The following is a 23,012-nucleotide window of genomic DNA, read 5'->3' as shown; positions in this document are numbered from 1 at the left end:
CTGATAAAAACACAGCTTTCAAGAGTACAGTTGTTCCTGCTCCTCATGGAGAACTGTGGAAATACTAAAATGTTGCAGACCCAGAAATTGCGGCCTAAATGGACATATTATACAACCATGACTTCTGTATAATCTTTAATATATAAATATATATATATGACATAATAGTACTAATCATAGTTATAAAACCCGGCCCGGCCCGGCGGTCGAACCGATCAACCCGGTGTACCCGCCAGTAGACTGGGCCGGGTTCCTAATTAGATCGGTTAAGCACTAGAACCGTTGACTAGTCAACGACCCAGTGGTTCAACCGGATTAAACCGGAAACCCGGCCGGTTTTGTGAAGAAACTGGTTTTGAGGAAAAAATTTTACAAAGTTGTTGGCTGGATTCGAACCTATGACCTTGGGCAAGGTTTATGACAAGCTCCCCACCAGGCTACTTCGTTGCATGTTAATTAGTTATCATTCTTATGCTATATGAATGTTTTATCAATTTTATCTTTATTCTTTTTTATTTCTCCAAAACAAATTTATTTGGAATCATTTAATACAAACTTATGACCACCAAATTCTATAAATTATAAAATAGATTTCAAAAATAACATATTACATAATTTATTTTAAAGACAAATATTGTTTTTAATAATTTTTGCACTTAAAATTTGTAAGTAAACCTAGATAATTACACTAAACATAGATAAAATTTTACACTTAAAATTTGGTGGATCACTAATTAAAATTTATGTTTGATGATTCCTTATATAAATTAATTATTCTATAGCAAATTAAAATCAAATGAGCATTTGTTATGACATTATTTATTAAAATTTATATCATATATCCTATATAAAAAATTATAAGATATAATATTTAAATATATTTAGTGACCCACTGGTTCAACCATCACCCACCGTTGAACCCAGTAACCCGTTGACCCACCTCTCTTCGCCGGTCTCTTTCCGGGCCGGGTTTAAATAACTATGGTACTAATAGAAAAAAAAATTTCTATTAGTGCTACTAAACTATCTCCACTGTGATTTGTGAGTGTACTATAATTCTTGTTGCTATATAATAATAGAATCATTAATTGATGATAACTACCTCGATCATTAGACAGTACTCATGACTCTTCTCGTGTGTTGGAGTATGATATTGTATTATTGGATGGATGTTTGGAACTCAGCCTTTAGCCTTTTATCAACTTTCCCAATACGAAATGTAGCAGAAGAAAATCGCATGCGGGCAGGCTCAGAAACACATATCAGCATAATCATTTTGCTTTCTTGCTACTCTTTCTGGTTTGGGTTTTTGGCATGCACATTACATATGCTGCTCTGAAAGGAGTGCAATTTTTCTATTAAAAAGAGTGAGCAACAAGCCCGGGCGTATAGATTATGGATTCATCTTTCGTGTATACAACGGTGCACAGGTCAATGAGAGTGAATGCATGTCACATTTGTAAAGTAAGAACTTAAAGATTCATTCACATCATCCAATGTATATATCGTCAGTGTAAAAAAAAAAAAAAGAAATTTAATTTTTAAATTATACAGCAATATTATTAGTTTATTGACGTATTCTGCTAATAGGCGACTAACTGAAATCTTAGCGTAGACATTCTTACAGTAAAATTAATAAGACGGAACGGATGGATTGGATGATACAAGTTAGAGGGTGTAATTGAAAGTGAAATTGTGTTCAAGAACTCAGACTTGAGATATGAAACTTGAGTTAGCTCACAAGCTTGGCAGCTTTAGCTGGCAAAGATTAATAAATTCCACATTAGCATTCTGACTTTCTGAGCCCAGTTGCATTCCTGCTTGCAACAAGGGCTTCCAAGAATGCCGGATTTTGTTGGAACTCGTGCTGTTTGACCCTTTAAAATAAAGACAGACATTTTCTTTTTCTTAAATAGTGAGAAAGAGGCAGAGCTGTTAAGGAAAGGAGTGAGATGAATTTAGACTTACAAAAGCAAGAATGATAAAATAGCCGGAAACTGGTCATAAGCCCATCGTATTTTGCATATTTTAGGTTAGTTTTTCATGCTGAGAATGAATTACCTGACTAAATGTCCAAGTCAGTAATGGGCCTTCTTTAAGACACTGTTCTCCTAATCGGATTTTGCCCAAAAAATTTTATTTAATTTTGTTTATAGTGCTTAATAACCCACAACTAATATGTTTCCTTTAGATGGTTTATTATAGTTCACATAAATTGGGCTTGCTTATTTATAGCTAGTAAAAAGGAGAAAGAAAATCCTTTGCCTGTTTAGACCGATTTGTATTTAATAAAGAATGTCATTTCTCTACAACACCTTAGAGCTGAGCCTATTTCTTTGCATGCGTATTAAATGATTGAATTCTCTCCCTTTGCATCTCAGTTTTGCCATTCCAACTAGGCTGCAAACGAGTCGAGTCGAATCGAGTTTTGGTCTAATCGAACCGGATCTTCACTTAATTTTAGTAAACTCGAACTCAAGCTCGAACTCGACGAGCCGACAATTTCAAGCTCGAGCTCGAAAAAAATAAAAAATAATTATCTTATTTTTTTAAAAAATAAAAAATAAATATTTTATTTTATTTTATTTTTTTAAAAATTAAAATAAAATTTTTTTCTTAATAAAATAATAAAATATTAAGGATATATATGTAATTTTACTATTAAAATAAAAAAATAATAGTATATATGTACTTAAAATAAAAAAATATATATATATACTTAAAATAAAAAAATAAAAAAAAATATATATATATATATATATATATATATATCGCGAGCTAACGAGCTTAATATTTTGAGCTCGAGTTCGAGCTCGATTTCGACTCGAGCCGCTCGCGAGCCTCGATTCATTTGCAGCCCTAATTCCAACACACACCAGTTTTTTCGCATAATCTTTAGTTAAAACCTAGCAACAGTGACTCCAAACTAGCAAGAACTTTGCAGCAGCAGCAATTAGCCCAAAAACCAACACATAAACAGAAGATAGAAAAAGCTTTAGCCCATGGAATTACATTCATTGGCTTATATCATCTAGTACACATATAAAAGATCATTTTTTCAGCTTAGGTAGATAGAATGTAAGCTGTCATACTTTACGTTCATGTTTATACATGTGTAGATATCTATTTACAGTTGTATCATTGAGAGGGTATTCCATTATTTGTAACAGAATCTTGCTCTGGATCTTCACAGACATTGCATCTGCAGAGGGGACATACCCTGATGAAGCACAACAGAGGAGCAATAGTGACTATTGGTGTACAGAAAACAATGAGCTTCAGGAGAAAGAATGTTGGTGGACTTACCTATTTATTTCTTTTAGCCATTTATCAATACAAGGCATATGGTATTCGTGTTTGCAGGGAAGAACCCTTAATTTGTCCCCTTCCTCGTACTCGGCCAAACAAATGTAGCACCTGTATTAACATGAGTGTTCTGTCACAGTAGAGAAGTAATCCATGGAATGGTAAGGTACCATGCTACAACTGCTAGTGTCAAGTTAGTTTTTTGAACAAAGAATTCACAAGCAACTTAGGATGCAGAAAACAATTGAATCTCTTGCATAGTAACATATAAGTCGAACTACAAAGCCTGTCATTAGAGAAGGGAAGTTATTTAGATGATCTCAACAGGTTCCCAACGAACCCGACAAAAGTATTTAATGGGCTAAAGTGAAAGTATAACCTAAGAGATTTCTGGACAATGCAATTTCAAACATTTTAGCTGCACCACAATTATATGAATAAATCCCCTGTTCATCTTTACTTTTCCCTGATTATGCATATATAAACAAAAGCCAGACACTGGTGCAGAAACCTGTCAACACAACCAGAGGACACATGGGCGAGCTACAACTGAAAATCTCTCGTGACAAAAATTTACTCCCTCTCCTTTTCTTTTCCATTGGTTGATTAGCAATATCATTCTTGAAGCCCATGGTACACCTAACTCCCATGGTTTCTTCGTGCAAGAACAGATAAATGAATGATAAACCCCATAATATCAATCTACATGTCAGCTGGCCTAAAACATGCTTTGCGCTAAAGGGAACGTAACTACACAAATAAAGCCTGCATAAGACACATACAGCATGAATTCTTTGCAAAACAAACCAAATTAATGCAAGTTGGATCCTCCATCCACTAACTTGAGCAGACTTACTGTGGTGTATCGCCTGGCCTGGTTGCAGTTGCGTCTACTTTTGTGTGATATTTGAGAGGAAATGAGTCTACAACCGACTCTGGAGCTGGGAGTGTAAGCATTGACAGTGAGAGTGATAACGGCTGCCGATGAATCTCATCCAAAACCTAGAGATCAGAGCAGATAATGTGCTCAACCTATTTACTTAATTGAATAATAATCAATGCAAGGAACTAGAGCACATTGAGACTAGAGAGGAATAAAATACATAATCTTCTGGTGTCCCTTGGACATGCAAATCCAGTTTTCAGTTTGTTTCTTGTGACTAGCATTTCCCAACAACTAAGGTAAATGACAAAAACAAAAGTGGTGTTACTTTTACATCACAGTCACAGGTCAAACACATATGATTTATGTTAAAAAACAATTAGCATTTAAATAAAATTCTCCATTTGTCTTTCCAAAATCACTAATATTATGTTAATCTATCTGTTACATATACTCTCAATGACAGAAAGCCACAACAGGTCCAGAAGCAAGCTGTTGATTGCTAAATTAGAAATGTTATCAATGCAGACGGAACCTTTTGAGATATTGAAAAGTAACCCTTGAGTTCAAGTTCGTTAGAGTTTTGAATCTTCTTTCAGATCAAGTTAACTCCAAGTACTCTTTGTCAAAACCAAGAACCAGGTAAAAAGTACCAAACACTAAAACTGTCAGAGACAAGGAGGGGCTAATCTCTAGAACAGGACACTCTCTGGATCACAAATTCATACAAATACTGAACAACATTGTCATCCTCAATCTCATAATTGCTTTATGTATCTGTCTATTGAATGCGATGGAAGCCCACTCTTTACTAAAATTTGTCTTCAAAATTGAACACTCAATAAGTTGAAAGAAATAAAATATGATCTAGAAAAATTATGAGTATAACATGGAACGATAAGTAGGTTTTATATTGACCATTTATCTTCTCTTCAAAATCACTGCAGCTAAAAAGTTTAATGATCTACCTCAAACAGAGCTTCAGCGAGCATGATAATTCGTGAAATACTTGCAAGAGTACCAGACTCTTCAGCTGAGAAGAATGAATCACAGGAGCATGTACCGTCAGGATGAAGACCAGATGCACAAAAATCAGTTCGTCGCCCTCCCTCACCATGGCCAAGAACTCTTTCTGAAATCTGTAGGTGAAGAAAGGTGTACTCTTTCAACTGAATAAAAGGTCAAATATATAATAATACAATTCAAAGGCTGTATATAAATAGTTTGAAGACAACTAGCATCTCCTTCTTCCTTCTTGCCTCAGCAGGACACGAGTCAGCACTACAGACACATGTAAGCATGTCTCCATGATGTGTACAAAATGCATATGAACTTAGCAATCTATGTCACTAGGAAAACTCTGTTCGAATCCAATAATAATGATGTCCAGAGATTACCAAAACCAGACTAGAATAGGCATGAAACATCTAATATATCAGCAAATGAAGTTCATGTATAAAAAACCAAAAATTATATAAAGGGAAAGTGAAACATGCAATACAAATTAGAGTCATACATCACACGTAATACATTTCAGCTACATAATTACATAAATATCCACCTAATGTACATGATTGTCAAAGGCAGTGTAAGCAAGGCTCCAAGCCAAAGGGACATATCAGAAACCTCACTTCCCTTAGATACCTTGGGTTTGAGGTGCATGAGGACCTCCTCTATATGGTTCGAGATGAAGATTATCAACTTATAAGAATGAATATTTTCCTAAATGACAATGACCAAGAGATAACAAAATCTAATTCCTGCTCTTCCACAATGCAAATTATGTATTTTCTTTAGAGGCTTAATATTTGCCCATCCTTTCGTTATGGTCACTTGTGCTCATCATGTTTCAATGTTGCAGGATACCATTTGCACTGTTACTACTTTAAATTTGTCCATGTTTACCTTATTTTCTAGCTAATTGCCTTTTTCCAAAATCAATGTTATCTTTTTCCCAACAAGCTTCTGGATTGTAAATGATACATTTAAGTGTTTTTGTGCTTGCTTCGATCAGGAAGGTGCATGATCTAAACACCAAGCAACATGACATAGGAATTTGCCTTTTGCCTTTGACAACCAGGATGAGTGAATTGCCATTTAACTCTTGGAAGTTATCCTTTTAAATCTTCAAAACATACAATCCTGCCAAAGAATTCTAAATACCGATATTAATTCAGGTTAGCAGCCTGATTCAGAATTGGAAACGAGAATAAATTTTCGATTTGATAATGTACTAATGGATTACGAGACAAGGCTAAAACAGAATCAATTTAACAACATGCTGATAGGCCAAAATGCATAAATTCATGAGCAAATCCCAATTCAATGACCAAGCACCAACTCTATCTGATGCGATAGCTTGGAATTCAGATATAATATTCCTTGATAAATTCTGAGACAAGTCATAAACTTTTCAACCAGCAAACAAGTATGCAATATGGGTTTCTGCATATCAAATTTTTTACAGATTAAATTCAGGAGGGAATGATAAATCACCTCAGATCTTAAGAGCCATCTTCGACCACTTCTGAAATTACTTCTAGCACCCAGGTAAACAGAATCATGAAATACACCATCATAATGGAGATCACCACTCAAATTAAGAAGCCATCTGTCCTCAGATCCTAGATCATCAGCAGGACCTGTGGCGAAAACTATGGTTGGGGAATCACTAATCCTGCTAAAACTTCGTCTTGATAAAGCTTCCCAATATAGCCTCCTATTGTTCCTTCTTGCTTGACTGCTACTTATTTCAGCAATGCTACTAGATAAAATATTGGAAGGGATACTCACCACATCAAGATGAAGCAAATCTCCTCTTCCAAGATCTTGCTCACTACCTGACATACGAAATCTTGAACTGGAAGGCGTGTCCATTTCAGCATTACTGTTACCAGACAGAAGAAGACTTCCTAAAGGATCAAGGGCAGAAGCAAGGGACCTAGAATCAGAAATCTCAGAACCCAGAACTGCAACCTCATGATTTTCAAAACAATTGCCATCTGGAGATGAATTTCTGCCCTCTTGAGCAACATTTCTCCCATGTTCATTTTCTGAAATGCTCACATTTGCAGGGATCACACTTTGAGATGCCTGTTTACAAGATATACTAGCATGTCACCTTACTCATATCTGGTAAATAGGAACAAAATATAGGAATTACCTGATTGGGAACTAAATCTGTATGGTTTGAATGACATGTCTGATGGCCACTAGCTTCTCTATCTGGCATAGCATATTCTAGAGAGGCATTCTGAGTAGTGGCATTGCTGCTTGATGGAGTTGCAGTCTCAAGTTCAGAACTTGTGTACCCAGCTTCTGAACCAAATATTGTAGAAGATTGTGCTATTGAATCCGAAAAACTATCAGGAGTCAGATTTTCCACAGAATTGATTGTTGGTGATCCCCTTGGATAATCATCAAACTGCAAGTGAAGATCGAGGGTTGTAATAATGCATCAATGTAAGTTAAAAAAAAAAAAAGGGAAAGTAAAGTGGTAGTTTCATTTTCGATATCAACTGACTTCCCCAAGTACGTAGACAGAACCTGATTTCTAGGAGAATAAAAACAACAAGAACCACCAACATAATAAATCGTTCTATTAAAACTACTGTTTTATTATAAGTTCCGTTGTAATTAAGTCTGTGATGAAAACAAAACCATACAATGAAAACTTAAATCTCTAATAAACATGTTCTACACAATAGGGAACTCAACAACGACAACGATATCCAGCTGACCATCAACTAGAGACGCACCTAAATTCCATTGCCCCCTAAAAACACTCGGTTCACGTACAGGGCCAATCAAGTATTGCATTTACTGCCTCAAAAGGTGATGGCGCGAATTATAAATTTTTCCACTCATCTTTGGTAGAACCAAAATTGATGGAAGTTGTAGCAACAAAGTTTCCAAAATAAAAAAGAAGCAAATAACATGCTCAATCCAAATATGGATTATATTACTCTGTCTTTTATTTTGATGTGTTCATTCATGCTTACCAACTTCTACTTCTAATACCACAAACTGAAAAACACCCTCTGAATGATCAACAAGATGTGCAAATTTTACAGCCACAGGCCTTTCAGTAATCGATAATTAAACCAATATTTCCGCCCTAAATACAAACAGACACAAGACAAATGTAACAACCAGAGTCATCTCAAACATCACCATCAATATTAGTCTTTTAGTGAGGTCAACTCTCTCAAAGATTCATGAACAGAAACAACCAGAGTTAATTTTTTTCCCTATGCAGATATAGGGAAAAAAATTTTGTAGGCTATTTACAGAAGTTTTCCATATAGTACCTCAATTGGTAATCGAGAAGAAGAGGAACCACAGATGAGGAAAGATGGGAGCTTAAACTTGGTGCTCTTGAGTTTAGACCCTGGCCCAGATGGTTTTCTTGATGATGATGGTTCTGACGGCGGAGATATACGGCGACTGGCGCTTGAGCCCATGTTGAGTTTTGGAAAGAAAAAGGCAAATTCTTGAGGTAGAAGAAGAAGATGATGAAAATGGGTGGCAAGAGACTGCAGAGCTGAGAGTTGAGAAGAGAGAAAGAGAGCAAAAGCCAAAAAAGTGACGGTGAAGTAGACAAAGTCGTCGTCTGCTTTTACAATTTTTCTAGTCCTTTACTTGATACTGCTGCTAGTTACCAGTAATAATTGCAATTTTGGTCGTTTGTAGAGTAATACGACTGTATCAGAGTATTACTTGGATGTAGTTGTTGATCAGGAGCAAATGGTTTTCTTTTCCATTTTGTCAGCTATGTATAATAGTAGGTTCAATTTGCTTGCACCAATGAGCTAATAATTCACCTCTACTACAGATTTTATCCAAGAACACCAACAATAAAGAAATGTATAATATTTATGATCGTACATTTTACGTAAAATTTTTATTGCTGAAACCAAGTTTAATTTGTTAAATTTTTTTTCATAAAATAATTCTATATTAGTAGTTATAATGCTTATGGATAATTATGTTGAAAACGTATATTTAAATAGTCCAAAATAAAATAGTCCTGGGTGGTTATATTAACAATGCGTGCAGGTAGTTAAGATAAAAATAGTTTTCACAAGACCAAAAATAAAGGTTCATAAAATGACAATGAATGCTTATCTCAAACCTCTTTTCCCTTCCTTTATATATAGAGTATGAATACAGATATATATTTTAGATAATACAACTTGTTAAAAGTGGAAATTCAAATATTGTAGAATTAACCTTAATTCAAAGAATATGACCAACAATAAATAGGGTTTGTTTGGAAGGAATTTTTGGAGATTTTTAATAAGTATTTTGTTTTCAACACCTTTGTTGTGTTTTGTAACTCTTGCTTATTTTTTTATCACATATTTACATATATCACATTATAGAAAAGTATATACCTATAAAAGTTTCCTTCTCCAAATAATCAACAATTTTAAAATGACTTAAAATTTTTAACAAGATCCAAACATCATTTTCTAGTTTTAAATACTAAACTCAAAGAATTCCTACTTTTGTGGCTCTTTTTGCACCTTTACGTCTTGGACACTTGGTAATGGAGCTAATTTCCTTTATTTATCAAAATTTTTCACTTTACTCCTTCTGTTGTTTTGGTTAAATCAAATGATGCCAAGCTTGATCTTCTTGTTTGTGAAAAAACAAAACCCAGAAAAGAAAAAAAAAAAGAGTTAATTTTATATACATTAATAATAATGTGTACAAGTAAATTATTATAGTCAGATACATGTTATATAAGTAAAATTTGTATTTTAAATTCAAATTCAACAAATGTGTCATGCAGCTAAAACTGACAGCGTATGCATCGTTATTATACAGAAGATTAATCCGAGAAAACAGTGTGGTGATACATCCTGTAAACATTTTGAATGTCATGATGGTTATCAATTCTGATTTTATGTCCACAACTCAATTCAGACAAAGAGGAAGAAGAAAAATGTGGTAATAACATTTATGTAGTAATTATTGCTCCTAAAGAAATTGTGCACAATATACTCCAGTTCAATTTTGCCAATTAAAGTCATACAGATAACAAATACGCCATTATTTCTCTGTTGAAAAATCTCCCAAGTACTGCAAAAGAATAAAGAAGAAGAGGATCCAATTTTCCTACTCCACAGTCAGTCCACACTATACAATAAATAAGTAGTACTAATTTAGTGTCCTTTTATTTAAGCATTTAACCATACATAAAGAAGCCACGGGGGATTGGACAAATACGCCTCACCTAACCTATTGCGAATTGTGAAAGTGAAATTTTCCTTGAAACAAACAGTAGCGAACCAGACCGCGTCGCCTAATAGTAATAGTACTAGATTAATACTAGTTGATAATGATGTCTCTCTGTATTTGACCCCAGCCCAGCCAGCATGAGCATGGTTCAATTCAAGTTCAAGGTATCCATTCACATCATTATTATTGATTCTACTTTTTTTAATTAGTGCATTTGTAGGCTATGAAAGGCACTGAATCCTACTTATGATCACCAAATTCTCAACAAGCATGAGAAAAAGGGATGATCTGTATTTGAACAATTTATGGAGCCCACCACTTAATCCTTTGTTCTACTTGGAACATCACACAAGATGCCTACTTATCTCATGTGCAAATGTGCCCCTTTTTGTTTCAATAAGAATGGAATGGATTAGAGATTCACAATTAGTTTTATTAATGCAAATCGTCTATGTGAAAAAGGGTTTCTTCCCCTACCAAAGCTCATTTGCAGGAAATTCTAGGAAAAGAAGATTTAAGGCAAATATGCAGGTTTTGGAAAACTTTTGGCGGAGAAGAGAACACATAAAATAAAAGAAATATTTTGTAGAAAACGTTCAAGAAGTTAGAATTGCATGACTAAGTACACTTTGGCAAAATCTTGCTGCTACTTCATAAGAAATTTAGCATTGCTGTTCATCAGAACAAAGTTAGCCCAACACAGTCTAAAACAATTTACTTTAAAAACTTTTCTTTCAAAGAAGCTTTAAGGTACTAGCCCAGGAACCGAAGGATGTTTATTAACCTTCAAGCAAGTATTACAGCAAGTGTAAGGCAAAAATACTTAAATGCAGAAGGCCAACTATCTGGAAATTCGTCAAAATTTTTCCAGATAATACCTTTTGACTAACACAGAAATAAGTTAAATGGACCCAATAATCCACCTTAGTTGCCGAATCCACGAGTACATCATTCCAAATCCACTGTATATAGAGATCATCATGAGAGGTAGGAAGGGAAGTTTATTTCCAAGAACTACAGGATGCAAGAACTGTCCGCATATCTCAACTACCACCATGCCCATCAGATAAGACTTCCCAAACCATCCAATGACAAAATCTGCATTCCTCACTACTGCACTACTATGAGATCTTTCATCCCCTTTAGGCACATATGCTCCAAAATACGAAGACAATCCGAACCACATAAGTGCAGCATGTAAAAGCAGTAGCAGTACTTTTATAGGATACTCTTGTGCTTCATATAAAAGAGGGAACAATGAATAGCAGGATACTGCAAATGAAGCAGCAGAGCAGTGTCAGTCTTCAACTATATCAAATCACAAAGAGAGAAAAGCTGAAACAAGAGTAAGATGTTGCAGGCAAGTTTGCTAGTTGCATTCGAACTGGATGAGCTGCTTGCTTCTATCCACCGGTACTGCAGGCAGATGAATCATGTCTAGGGGTTTTCAAGTTGTGCACAGACTTGTCTGTTTACACCATTGTCGGTGTTCTGATTCATAGTCCTATACCCACTTTTAGTTTGTTTGGAAAAAATTCAACATATACAAGGACAATTTTCTAAGTAATGTCATAGAAACTCAAAAACCACAATGGTGTTTCAGATGTTAAACACAAACTCCAAATCAATTTACTAACGTGCAATGTGTAAGCCTAGACAATCTGCCATGAAAGTGAAAAAGCAAGAAAGAGAAAAAGGAAAAAAAAAAAAAAAAGATTCCATTTCATTAATTTATAGTACTTCCATACTCCTCGTAATGCATCACACACCTATCAGAAAATAGAACGAAAAGTCCATCTGTCTTTTCCATTCAACAAAAGGGCCACGGCATGAGCCAGTAACAGTAGCTCTCATCAGAAGCCTAACACAATAAGATCCCACACCATATCGTTTCCCAGAAAAAGAAAATGCATTGTAGGTGTGTATTAGTATGCAAGGGCGTGGATTGAGTCCCCTCTTCCAATTAGTGTTTGAGCAAATGAAATTTCTCACATATAATCAAATTTAGAGCTGTGTTCTAAGAGCACAATTCCTCATGCACATAAACAAGCGAAGTTACATACCTATAGACAAAAAGAAGTAATGCTTTGCATCCTCAACACTTTTCAAGGCAATGATTGCAAGAGGGATCACAAAATGAAGTGATGCCTTCTCATGAACATGCCACCCAAACATAAAGCCACAAGAATAAGCATACGCCACCAATCTAGTAACTGCACTTGGTTTGGGATCTCTCCAGGCCTTTAAAAGACAAGGGGATATTGAAAGGAGGACCAGTACCAAACTAATCAATGGGGTGATCTGCAATTCATTATGTTAATAGACGCTATGTAAATCCAAAACTTGGCAGCTAAACATAGAAAATTGAAATGTTAAATTAATTACGGAAAAAGTGCGCAGCCAAATCATTCTCTACAAGCATAACCATGAAAACTATAGATCAAGAATTTGGAATGCATAAAAAATATTTCGCAGATAGTCCTCTAATTTCTAGGCCCATTGTGTATCTAATTGCAGGACAATGGAGAGATACTGCAAATTATTGGATTTTAGATCATTGTATATTAATTAACTGATCAGCTTGACAGGGAGAAACTGAAAGATATTTGGTTTAGTGCATGTATTATAAGACTTCTAATGGATTTACCGTAGGTAATACTGCAAAAGGTGAGGAGTCCCCCACTAGCCCACCAGTGAATGATGCTGTTGGTGCTTTGACGTGGAACCCCATTTTTACAAGCAAGAATGCAAGCAGTTTATCGAACATGATATAGAACACCCAGAAATTTGGAGCCCAATAAGCATGACAGAGTCCTCTCCCAAAAGGAAACATGCGCCGTAAAACTTGATGTATCTGCAAGGGCAATATTCACAATTCATCCCAGTTGTAAACATATGTGAGTATAACGCACATACCTAACAATTATGCTCCACAAGCCACATGTTAGATCAACAAACTAAAATTAGCAGTTAAACTTCAACTAATAGAAATAGAGCTTAAAACTTTTTAAATCATGTGAAACAGTTTCCTGACCATGCCTACAAACATATGTGTGAAATTGACAACCAACACAGGGACAGTACTAGCTTCCACGATGACCAAATAAAGCTCCTCTTACTTATTAACTTATGCCAAGAGCCTAAGACAAAGAAAACTAACAATGATCACCAAGTCATTAGCTCTTCGTCAAAATGGCCTTTAGCTTTAAAATATAGATGCCTAGGAAGAAAATTTAAGCTCAAATATTTCTATCAACCAAAGCATTACGTAGTTCAAAGCCCATACATCTTCACATAGTTTATATTCTCCAGAATGTGTAAATACAATAAGCAAAACAGACGTTCTACTGCGTAATTAAACTACAGAAAGTAGCATACTTGTAACAGTTTAGTTTCTTCAAAATTGCAACATAAACCAGGCTTCCATGCAAATACTCCTAAAACAACTGCCGAAACAGAAAAATTCAAGCCAAATTAAATCTCGTCAGAAGCAATACCTGCCCATTGTACACGAAAGGACCATAAGCTGCCGCGAAAACGGCCACAACCAGACTCCCCATCACCACCAATCTCCCAAACCCCTTAACCAATCCACCCCTGCAATAATGCCTCAACAAATACACAAAGTAAACCGGCGCGGCCACCGCAAACAAGTGCTTAAAACAAAGCAAAACCGCGAAAGCAAACCCTCCCAACAAGTCCTCCCCATTCTCCAATGCTGAAAGCGAAATCAAAAGCATCCCCAGCAAAAACCCATTATACTGAAAATGCAGATGGTCCACAATAATCAAACCGGGAGCCCAAACAGCCAAAACCCAGATGAGATATTTCTGTTTGGGGTCGAGTTTCCGAGTAATTCTGTAAATTCCGTAGAACAAAACAGCATCGGATAAGGTAACGGAGACTCGTTGGAAGAGGATGGTTAGGTGGGATTTAGAGTTGAGGCCGTCAGAGAGGTGGACGATGGTGGGGTCCAACATAGAGGCGAAGAAGGAGAGGAAGTATTCGAAGTAGGCGAAGAATGGTGGGTAGTCGAGGGTCCATGGGCTGGTCTCGTCGGAGTACCATTGGGAGAGAGGGAGGGAATGGGTAAGAGCTAGCCAGTTGCGGTGGACCTCGAAATCTGTGCTGTGATATGCCGGAATTAGTAGGAGTTTTATGCAGGTGGCGATCAGGGAGAACCAGAGGAAGTGGTAGAGCTGGTTTCCGCATGTTTTTGGAATTGAGGCAGCTGGGATCTGTTCGTTTTGGTTTTGGTTCTGGGTGGTGGAGTTGTGGTGGAGTTTGCGGTGGTTCATGGCTGTAGAAAGCGGGGAGTGGTGGTGGCGTCAGCCTTGCCGAGCGGAGATGTTAACGTTTCATCTGATGGAAGAATATCATGTTTCCCCGTCGAGTTTTGACATAATTAGAGAAAGCTCCCCTCTTCTTAACTAATTACACCTACACCCTTTATTTTTCAGATACTGAAACAAGTCCTCCAAAAAAACCTTTGTTAGGGAAAGTTATTTAACCAAAAAAGGAAAAAGAAAAAGAAAAAGACGAACAAAGGAACTTCTAAATTGACTGAACTCTTAAGCAAGTTTTGCAGAGAAATCCATCCACAGCTGTTAGACCGTATCACCAATTTTGTTAAATTCTTAAAATTTGCAGACTAGGGGACTGTGGCAATGCTAAGAGCCTACAAAAAAATAAAATAAAAAAATCATGTATATAATTTAAAGTATCTATTAGGTTAAATCTTCCATTAAGCTAGATAATAAAGCACCGTGCACAAATTAATCTGAGACTGCAAAGTTATTAAGTGTTCACCTTGCTTAATTGTACAGAGTCCTGAAAGGGAAAAACAGTATACAATTGTAATCACAAATAATCTAGTAGGATACTTTGCAGAATCCAAAAAATGGTTCTCTTTTCGATATTTAAAATGAATAAATGTTTGAACTAGAGAGGTTAGCCTTTTAATGGTGATATCCCGCCACGCCATCCATCTGGGACTAGATAGAGATAGTCATCTCAAAGCTGGTCGGTATTTCATTGAAGACCTTTTAGTTCAAGCTGGTTCAATGTCGGGGAGGATACTGTAGATACAGCCAAATCATCGTATCGATATTGAAATCTTAACATTTGAGTGTATTTGTGATAAATGAACAATTTTATCACTTTTTTGATGAAATAATTAAGTTTTGTCCAGACAAATCAAGCACGTCTGAATATTGATTTAAATCTATTAAATTTAAATATCGAATTTGATAATTAAAAGAGGTCTAAAACTCTATTTGCTATTGAACATTTCGGTGATTTTTCTCTCTTTTTCTCTTTCTTTGAATACCTCTGGTCCGGTTCAATTTAAAAAATCAAAGAATTAATTGAATTGATCAAAATCAGTCAAGAATCGGTTAAACCGGTAAAAATCGAAAGGTTCAACCGATTTTTATTAAGTATTTTTTTTCTAAAATAAACATTTTAGTTTTATTCAAAATTATTAATACTAAAAAGAGTAAAAAAATTATTAAACATTTGAATCGGGATCGAACCGATCAAATTGTGAACTAGAACATTTTTCGGTTCACTCTTCGGTCCGAGTTTAAAAACATTGTTTGGGTCATGGATGTGATTAGTCCTTCGGCGACATTGTTTTGAATCCAGGTCTCAAGGGAGTGCGGTAGTATGATTCAGGATTTGCGTGCATCAAAACCACAACTCGTAGCAAAGAAACAAGTTTGGAATATGTTATGTGATTAGTCAAGAATCCAAGTCAAGGGAATGGGTTACCCTTAAATATGATTCATGAATTGCGTGCAACAAAACCATTTAATTTCGTACAACTTGTAGCAAAGAAACAGGTCCGGAATATTTATTGGGGTATCGATTTTAGAGTCCATTCACCCACCTTCGGCTTTTTGACTTTTCAAGACGCGGCTTGGGATCTCAACTGAAGTCAAGGCTTTAAGTTTTGTCAACGATTTGTACAGCCAAGTACATCACAGACTATCTTAATAGTCAATACTTAATACTATAAAAGAAAATAATAGTAAGTAGTGGTATTTACTCGCATAATTATCACCTCTCACCAAGTTGGAAATGTTATCAACAAAAAAAGAACTTGTCTACAGGAGAATGCTAATCGAAAAGTCAACTGCAATTTGTTGTCATTTGATTTATGATTAAAGGCATCACCGTTTGTACCACACAGTATTTGTTTCCATTTCTGGACCTGGATAGCAAGTTGGAATGGTGTATTAAGCAAAAGCATCAGAAAGAGTGATAACAACAATAATGCAACTATCCAACAAAACTCTTCGTGTTTTACGCTTTTCCCCACCTTAATGAAGTTCTGAACAAGATCATAGACAAGATCCATGAGCACCATGAAAAGAAGAAGAAGAAAAACAAGAAAGAAAAGAATCACGGGTCTGGCGGCCATGATGAGCACCATCACGAGGAACATAGTGAGAGCGAGTACGAGGAGGAGGAGAGTGAAAGTGACAGCAGCAGCGACGACAGTGGCGGCGACGATTAGATGGCTTCTTTTCTGCCTTTTCAGTTTTCTGTATCTTCTTTTGTTCATTTTTGTTGTGCTGGAATGCTTTGCTTGTGAGTTGTGAGAGTTTGCTTTGGAGTTTAAGCCTGATTATTTCAGATGGTGTATTGTATACATGACTGCATGTAGATGCATTGATGCAGCATGGAGATGTACATTTTTCATCTTTCTGATTGACTCAATTCAACATTTAGCTTTCATGATTGGGTTTTCAATACTTACTAATTATATTGAGTTGTAATATCTCCTTGTTAGTACGTAGAAATTAAGCAATAAATCGATCTTAATCTTCTTGAGTTTATTAAGGATCTATTCGGAACTCTTTCCTGCAAATGTAGTCACCATCAATTGATGCTATCATGATTATCTGTTAATACTCTATATTGTTCAATTATCCGGAAAACATCTAGTGTCCATTTACTAAATTGGTATGATTAGTGGCGCATTAGTGTCAATTTGGATTTGTAGGAATCATGCTGACTAGAGATGTAGCATGTTAATTTCTTAAATCCGGAGCTGAATAGATTTAAATTTGATCGATCAAGTCTACATTTAAGGTCATTTTGATGCATGGATCCTTCCTAAATTGCTGTCTTAGTTCATAACTCTTATATTAGAAAATTAAGGTCGACTTTACTCGAACAACGTAACATAAGAAATTCAGTCATACTGGCACTCGTACTCGCCTCATTGCATTAACTATCAACTATCATGTATGCCAATGGGAGGTCGTAAATTTGACTTCTGCATGTGGCGCATTGAAAAACTCTAGATCAGACGATCATTCTTGAGTAAGAGTCAGACTCTGCAAGCGTTCCTTAGACCAAATTTGAATTAGTCTCACTGAAGGTGGAGATACCGTGTGTTCAAAGAAAACAAAAACTATCATGTTTGCCTTCCTACGAAGAGCAAAGCCAAAGACAAGTTTGTCAGTTCGCATGAACCATTTGCTAGCTCCTCTAGCTCTTTTTTGGTTTTCCATTTTGCAGGACGATCATCAAAGACTCTGACTTGGCCTGTTTTAGTTCCAACTTACTTCTTACTTATATTAATGACAATTTGACTACGTTTGCTTCTTTGTTCCTTCTTGATTTGGTCCTTGAGAGGGAGACTATTATTAATTGCAGGTGGACATTGGATCTCCCTTTTGTAATTGGCAAGTGGAATGAATTTTCTTATCCTCTTCTTTTTTCTGGTCAAGTGCACTGAATATTCTTCTATAAATGACATTGGTTCTCCCTTTTAGGGCACTCATTATTCAGGTGTTAAATTTTTAGAAACATTAGATTAATTAAGGAAACATATAAATACAAGGAGATTAATTGTGGAATGTGTATAAATGTAAGGAAAAATAATAATTATTAACGTGTGTAAATACATGATACATTGGGTGGAACGTATGCGTATTAACGAGTGTTTATTGGGTACCCGTTAGAAAACTCCATTTTATTATCCGTCTATGTGTGGGATAACGTGATCAGCAGCTTGTTTTCCCTCAATTAACATTTATGAATCTTATTTGTTTGGCTGAACGGATTATTACTGGCAGCTGCATCTTTCTAATTTCGTCAAAGATGGATGAATACAGTTTCAATGTTTAGTGTTATTCAACAGAGACCGTAGGCCAGGATATACTTTTCTCTACGATGTTCAACAACATTGTCCTCAAAAATCTAAAGAACAAAGAACAAAAGAAAGGAAAAGGAAAAGGCTTAAAAAAGGGGGAAAAAAAAAGAGGTGTTATGCAAATTAACAACAAATTAGTCGGACGGAAAAAGAATGTGAGTATCTAGGTATGATCATAAATTAAGTGCAGCACCTTTTAAGATTGTCGACGCATCTGAAGAATTTAATTCTTGCTTGATTTGAGCGGTATTATAAGAATTTTTGGTATTACTTTATTTCGTTATACAATCAAATTATTAAGAATTTTTCTAACAGGTGCGAGATACTCATTAGTATCCTAAATGACACCTAACTTACCATTTGGATATACTCTTTTATTGTAGTCCAACATTTAGACATTTTTCTAAATAAGTTTTATTTTTACCAAAAGAAATAACATGTCCATCTTAACTAAGTTGAAAGATAACTCAAATTACCCGGTATTCAAGTCAATCTCCAATCTAAATTTTTTGAGTTTGACTCAAGCTCAATTCAATTGGAATAAAATTCGAAATTATGTGTAAAAATTTCAACCTATATGAGTTTGGCTTGTAAAAATTCGTTTGAACTCAATTCGACAAATAAATAAATCAAATTTAAACACAATTTAAACTTGTTAAAATAAGCAAATAAATTTGTACATTAGACTATTCAACTTGATTAAGTTTATTCACGTCCCTACTCTCAACGGATGCCCCAGGCACACATTAGTCAAGCCCAATTGTTTGTTGCCCAAGGCTGGACATGACAAGTTGAGATATGAATATGATGATAATTAAAAAAAAAAAAAAAAAAAAAAGGGAAAAGTCTTAGTAGACAAGGGATTGTTAAAGTCTTTGAAAACCGTAAGTTACCAACGAGTTGATAATCACTTTGTATAGTTTTGTATAGGTGGTTGAATTTGACATTTTGGGTTTTATTTTTAATTTGTTCATAGTTAACTTTGTGAAAAATTGGATTTACTCGCAGGAGTTTTCAGTCAATCCACGGGGGAGACTTTGCCAAAATATTTTTTTCAAAAAAACAAATTGCCTCAAATTGTTCAAAAATTTTCTTTGATTCTCTTAAATAATTCTTTTAGATCCTTTTGATTTCTTGGGTGTGTTGATTTTTAATTTTTTTTTTTTTGAATTATTACTGTGATTAGAGACCAAGAAAGATATGACAGAATCGACAACTATTCGAGATGAAGAGAAGAAAAGAAGTGGAAATGAATTTGATGCATAAGGTTCGATTGTTTCCCCTTCCGGTTCAGCGATTCCATGCATCGATCGACCTCGTGAGCAGCTTTCTTGCGCTGTCAGAGCCACAAAACTGCTGTCCTCTTTTTTTATTTTTTTTTCCAGAATCAGAAGATATGGGCAAAAAGATAATAAGTTGGTGTCTAAACCAAGTATTGATTTTTTTTTTTTTTTTATGTTGAGGAGTTGTCTGAATATCCTTGTCTCAAAATAGATAATCTTATGCTTTATGTTGACTTTGATGAACAAACCCATTAGTGGTTGGGTGTAGTCCCATCACTTTCCTTTTTTTTTTTTTTTAAATCAGTAATCAAAGGAGAAGGGGAATTTTACATAATACTTGTAATAGCATTTCCATTCTAAAAAATTTTATTTTTACTGAAATTTTATTAGCATTGTATAGTGGCAAAACTACAAAGACGTTATGAGAGATCAAAATTCTTCTCCAGCTTCTAATGAATGCCATTAAAGAAGAGGAAGGGAACCAATATTCAATGATTTAGTTGATATAACTTGATTTGTTGTGAATGAGAAATTGGTACTTGAGCTTAATTATTTGACCAACTTTCTTTTTTTTTTTTTCAAACCTTTGTATATATTGAGATTTTATTGACAAAATTTGATATGACATACATTGTTTTCTAGGCTGGAGATGATCTCTGGTTTAATATGCTTTTTTTTTTTTCTGGGTCACAAGTATGAAGGGCTTTTGCCCTTAAAGGCTTGGGCAGTATACAGGCACTTTTAGATACATTTTTTTTTTCAACAATGCTTGAAAATCTGAAAGGGAGAATCCACTAAACTCCACTGGCGAGGCTTGAACTCAAGAGAATTATATATTAGCTAAAGGTAACATGTGGTTTTTAACCAAAAGTTGGATGAAAACTAGGATGTGACTAGATGAACTCATATTGATTATTCGACGGTTTTTTTTTTTAAGGATTGATCATTAGACGAAGTCATCATTGAACTCCAAAATTAGTTAACGGTTATAAATTTTGATTACAATCCATTTATTTTTGCTCAATTTGCTTAATGCTAGCTATTACATGTAAATGCTTTCTATTTTTCCTTAGTTTGGTAATTTAAATTTTAACAAACCAATTAAAAAAAGATGGAGTATCAATTGCTTATATCAATTGTTCACATTTGTCAAATGTTGACAAATGCGAGATCTTTTTTTTTTTGGGTTGGTTGAAAATTTAAAGAGACTCTGCATTCAACAAATGTGAACTTATAGGGTTCGCATTTGCTGAACAAAGACCCTTGATGCAATTCTAGATTCAAAATACCCTTTTTGTAGAAATTTTTAAAAATTTATTACCATTTTGGAAATTTCTCGGGTTCGCTGCACCACGTTTTTCATTGACGTAAAGGTGGTCTCGCATTCCCGCGTCTCTGTTTAGATTAGACCGCGTTACATCTCTAGCGCTGCTACCAGCTGCCTATATAAAGCGTGCTACCACTTTCATAATGAGAAGAGCAGTAGACAATGTATTCATTGAAAGTGAGCAGAGAAAAAAAATGTCCAGGATTTTGCATAAGGTAGAGGAGACTCTTCACATTGGTTCAGGCAAAAAAATGGAGGCTGACAAGCGCCATGGAGAGAAGCAGAATTCAGAACACGGCGGTAGAAACAATATAGTGAATGGGTTGATGAATAAGATCAGTAACAAAATTCATGAACACCATGAGAAAAAGAAGAACAAAAACAAGAACAAGAAGAAAAGGATGGCTAAGAACGAGAGAGAGGAGGAAGTACAGGAAGAAGAAGATGAAGAGGAAAGCAGCAGCGAGGAAGAGGAGGATGGCGCGGATGATGATTAAAATTTCTCCATTGTTATTTTTTTTTTGTTTTTTTAAATCTCTTGTTTCTTTCTTTTAAAGCTTTTTTCTTCAGTAATGTCAATCCATATTGCTGTTTTAGCTTTTTGATCATCAAGTTGCTGCAATGTTGCTTTGGTCTGCTTTTTCTTATTTCACTTTGAGGTTAATTAAATAATACTTGATAGGCAGATATTAATGGTAAGCCCATTATTACGTTTAGATGTTGAAGTTTTGGGAGAAAATTATTTTTTGTAAACAATGAAGGAGAAATTTATGAAACACCCCATTGGATACCACGAAATTTTTTTTTTAGCATGGACTGATAATGTCGCCAACTTATATTGATAATTTATTTTTGCGTGTGATTAACAACTTCTATTGGAATTTTTTTTTTTTTTGAATTTGAAATCTCTTACTTACATTCCTACCCCTCGAACAACCAACCCATCCCTGCCCTCTGCGCGATTAACAGCATCATCCCGCATATTCTTATAGGAATGAAGATATTGTTACAACATCATCTGATCTGATAATTGAAACTAGATTTCATATAGTTAATCATCCATGATATAGCCACAAATAGGAAGAGGTTTTCTTGTAATGGAAGTGGACATCTGTGTGAGTACGTAGACGGACACAAACAACAATTGTACGTGAAGGCAAATTTCAAACAAATGAGCATTCTGGTTTTTCGAGTAGCTAAATAGGTGACCTTATTGTTTGCTAAGGCTCATGCATCATATAAAAACATCTAATTCTACGTACCATTGATTTTAGCTATTGGTTGGTGCTGCGAATAGAAAATTTTGTAACAATGTACGAAAATTTTGATAGCCACTTTTTTTTTTTTCATTTGTTGGTACGCCATTACTGTTAAACAAATCCTATGTCTAGTTGTCTGCAGTCGATGAATATGCTGGTAATTACAAATTAATAAATCATAATTCATGCCATCGCAGCACTAGTCTACTAGATGAAATTCTTTTTTCATGAATTAGTTTTTTTGGCATATAAAAATTAGATATTACAGTTTGAAGTGCAAATATTTGATAGATTAACTACTCTTGTTTTGTTGGGGGGAGGGGGGAATAGTCGATACAAAGCAAACTAGGATTATCAATAGGGTCAGACTAGTCCAAATTTGGCTCGTAAAAAGCCCATTAAGCCTTACGTTTAATGGGGCCGAGTAGAGTTTGAATCTAAATATTAGTCCCGAATTAAATATGAGTTGAGTATGAGTTTTACTAAACTCAAGTCTAATTAAAAGCCGGCCTGTGTATTAGTACGTGTATATATGTGTGTG

At 35.1% G+C, this 23,012-nt stretch overlaps 2 protein-coding genes across 2 annotated transcripts; both read right to left on the bottom strand.

Moving 5' to 3' along the window:
• Nucleotides 1-2,979: 2,979 nt before the first annotated feature.
• Nucleotides 2,980-8,813, bottom strand: LOC113762698. The gene is made up of 7 exons (XM_027306254.1): nucleotides 8,500-8,813; nucleotides 7,353-7,613; nucleotides 6,686-7,282; nucleotides 5,158-5,328; nucleotides 4,163-4,308; nucleotides 3,307-3,417; nucleotides 2,980-3,220 (listed from the first exon to the last, which is right to left on the bottom strand). The coding sequence occupies exons 1-7, from the start codon at nucleotides 8,650-8,652 to the stop codon at nucleotides 3,139-3,141; spliced, it is 1,521 nt and encodes a 506-aa protein (XP_027162055.1). The 5' UTR covers nucleotides 8,653-8,813; the 3' UTR covers nucleotides 2,980-3,138.
• Nucleotides 8,814-11,186: 2,373 nt separating this feature from the next.
• On the bottom strand, nucleotides 11,187-14,821 carry LOC113763035 (probable dolichyl pyrophosphate Glc1Man9GlcNAc2 alpha-1,3-glucosyltransferase). Its single transcript, XM_027306718.1, has 4 exons — nucleotides 13,933-14,821; nucleotides 13,083-13,289; nucleotides 12,499-12,736; nucleotides 11,187-11,707 (listed from the first exon to the last, which is right to left on the bottom strand). Exons 1-4 carry the CDS (start codon nucleotides 14,731-14,733, stop codon nucleotides 11,337-11,339), a joined length of 1,617 nt encoding a protein of 538 aa, XP_027162519.1. The 5' UTR covers nucleotides 14,734-14,821; the 3' UTR covers nucleotides 11,187-11,336.
• Between the last annotated feature and the right edge of the window lie 8,191 nt (nucleotides 14,822-23,012).

The sequence above is a fragment of the Coffea eugenioides genome, chromosome 2 (assembly GCF_003713205.1).
Source record: "Coffea eugenioides isolate CCC68of chromosome 2, Ceug_1.0, whole genome shotgun sequence".
Lineage (NCBI taxonomy): Eukaryota > Viridiplantae > Streptophyta > Magnoliopsida > Gentianales > Rubiaceae > Coffea > Coffea eugenioides.
The sequence above is the reverse complement of the archived record's forward strand: the minus strand, read 5'-3'. Positions and strand labels throughout refer to the sequence as shown.

Coding starts and splice junctions, on each gene's coding strand:
- LOC113762698 (XM_027306254.1), bottom strand. CDS start 8,652: ATGGGCTCAAGCGCCAGTCGCCGTATATCTCCGCCGTCAGAACCATCA. Junction 7,614..8,499: donor CTTCTCGATTACCAATTGAG/GTACTATATGGA, acceptor CTTCACTTGCAG/TTTGATGATTATCCAAGGGG. Junction 3,418..4,162: donor AGGCCAGGCGATACACCACA/GTAAGTCTGCTC, acceptor ATGTTAATACAG/GTGCTACATTTGTTTGGCCG.
- LOC113763035 (XM_027306718.1), bottom strand. CDS start 14,733: ATGAACCACCGCAAACTCCACCACAACTCCACCACCCAGAACCAAAAC. Junction 13,290..13,932: donor CTTTCGTGTACAATGGGCAG/GTATTGCTTCTG, acceptor TTGCCCTTGCAG/ATACATCAAGTTTTACGGCG. Junction 11,708..12,498: donor TTACTTCTTTTTGTCTATAG/GTATGTAACTTC, acceptor CTTCATTTGCAG/TATCCTGCTATTCATTGTTC.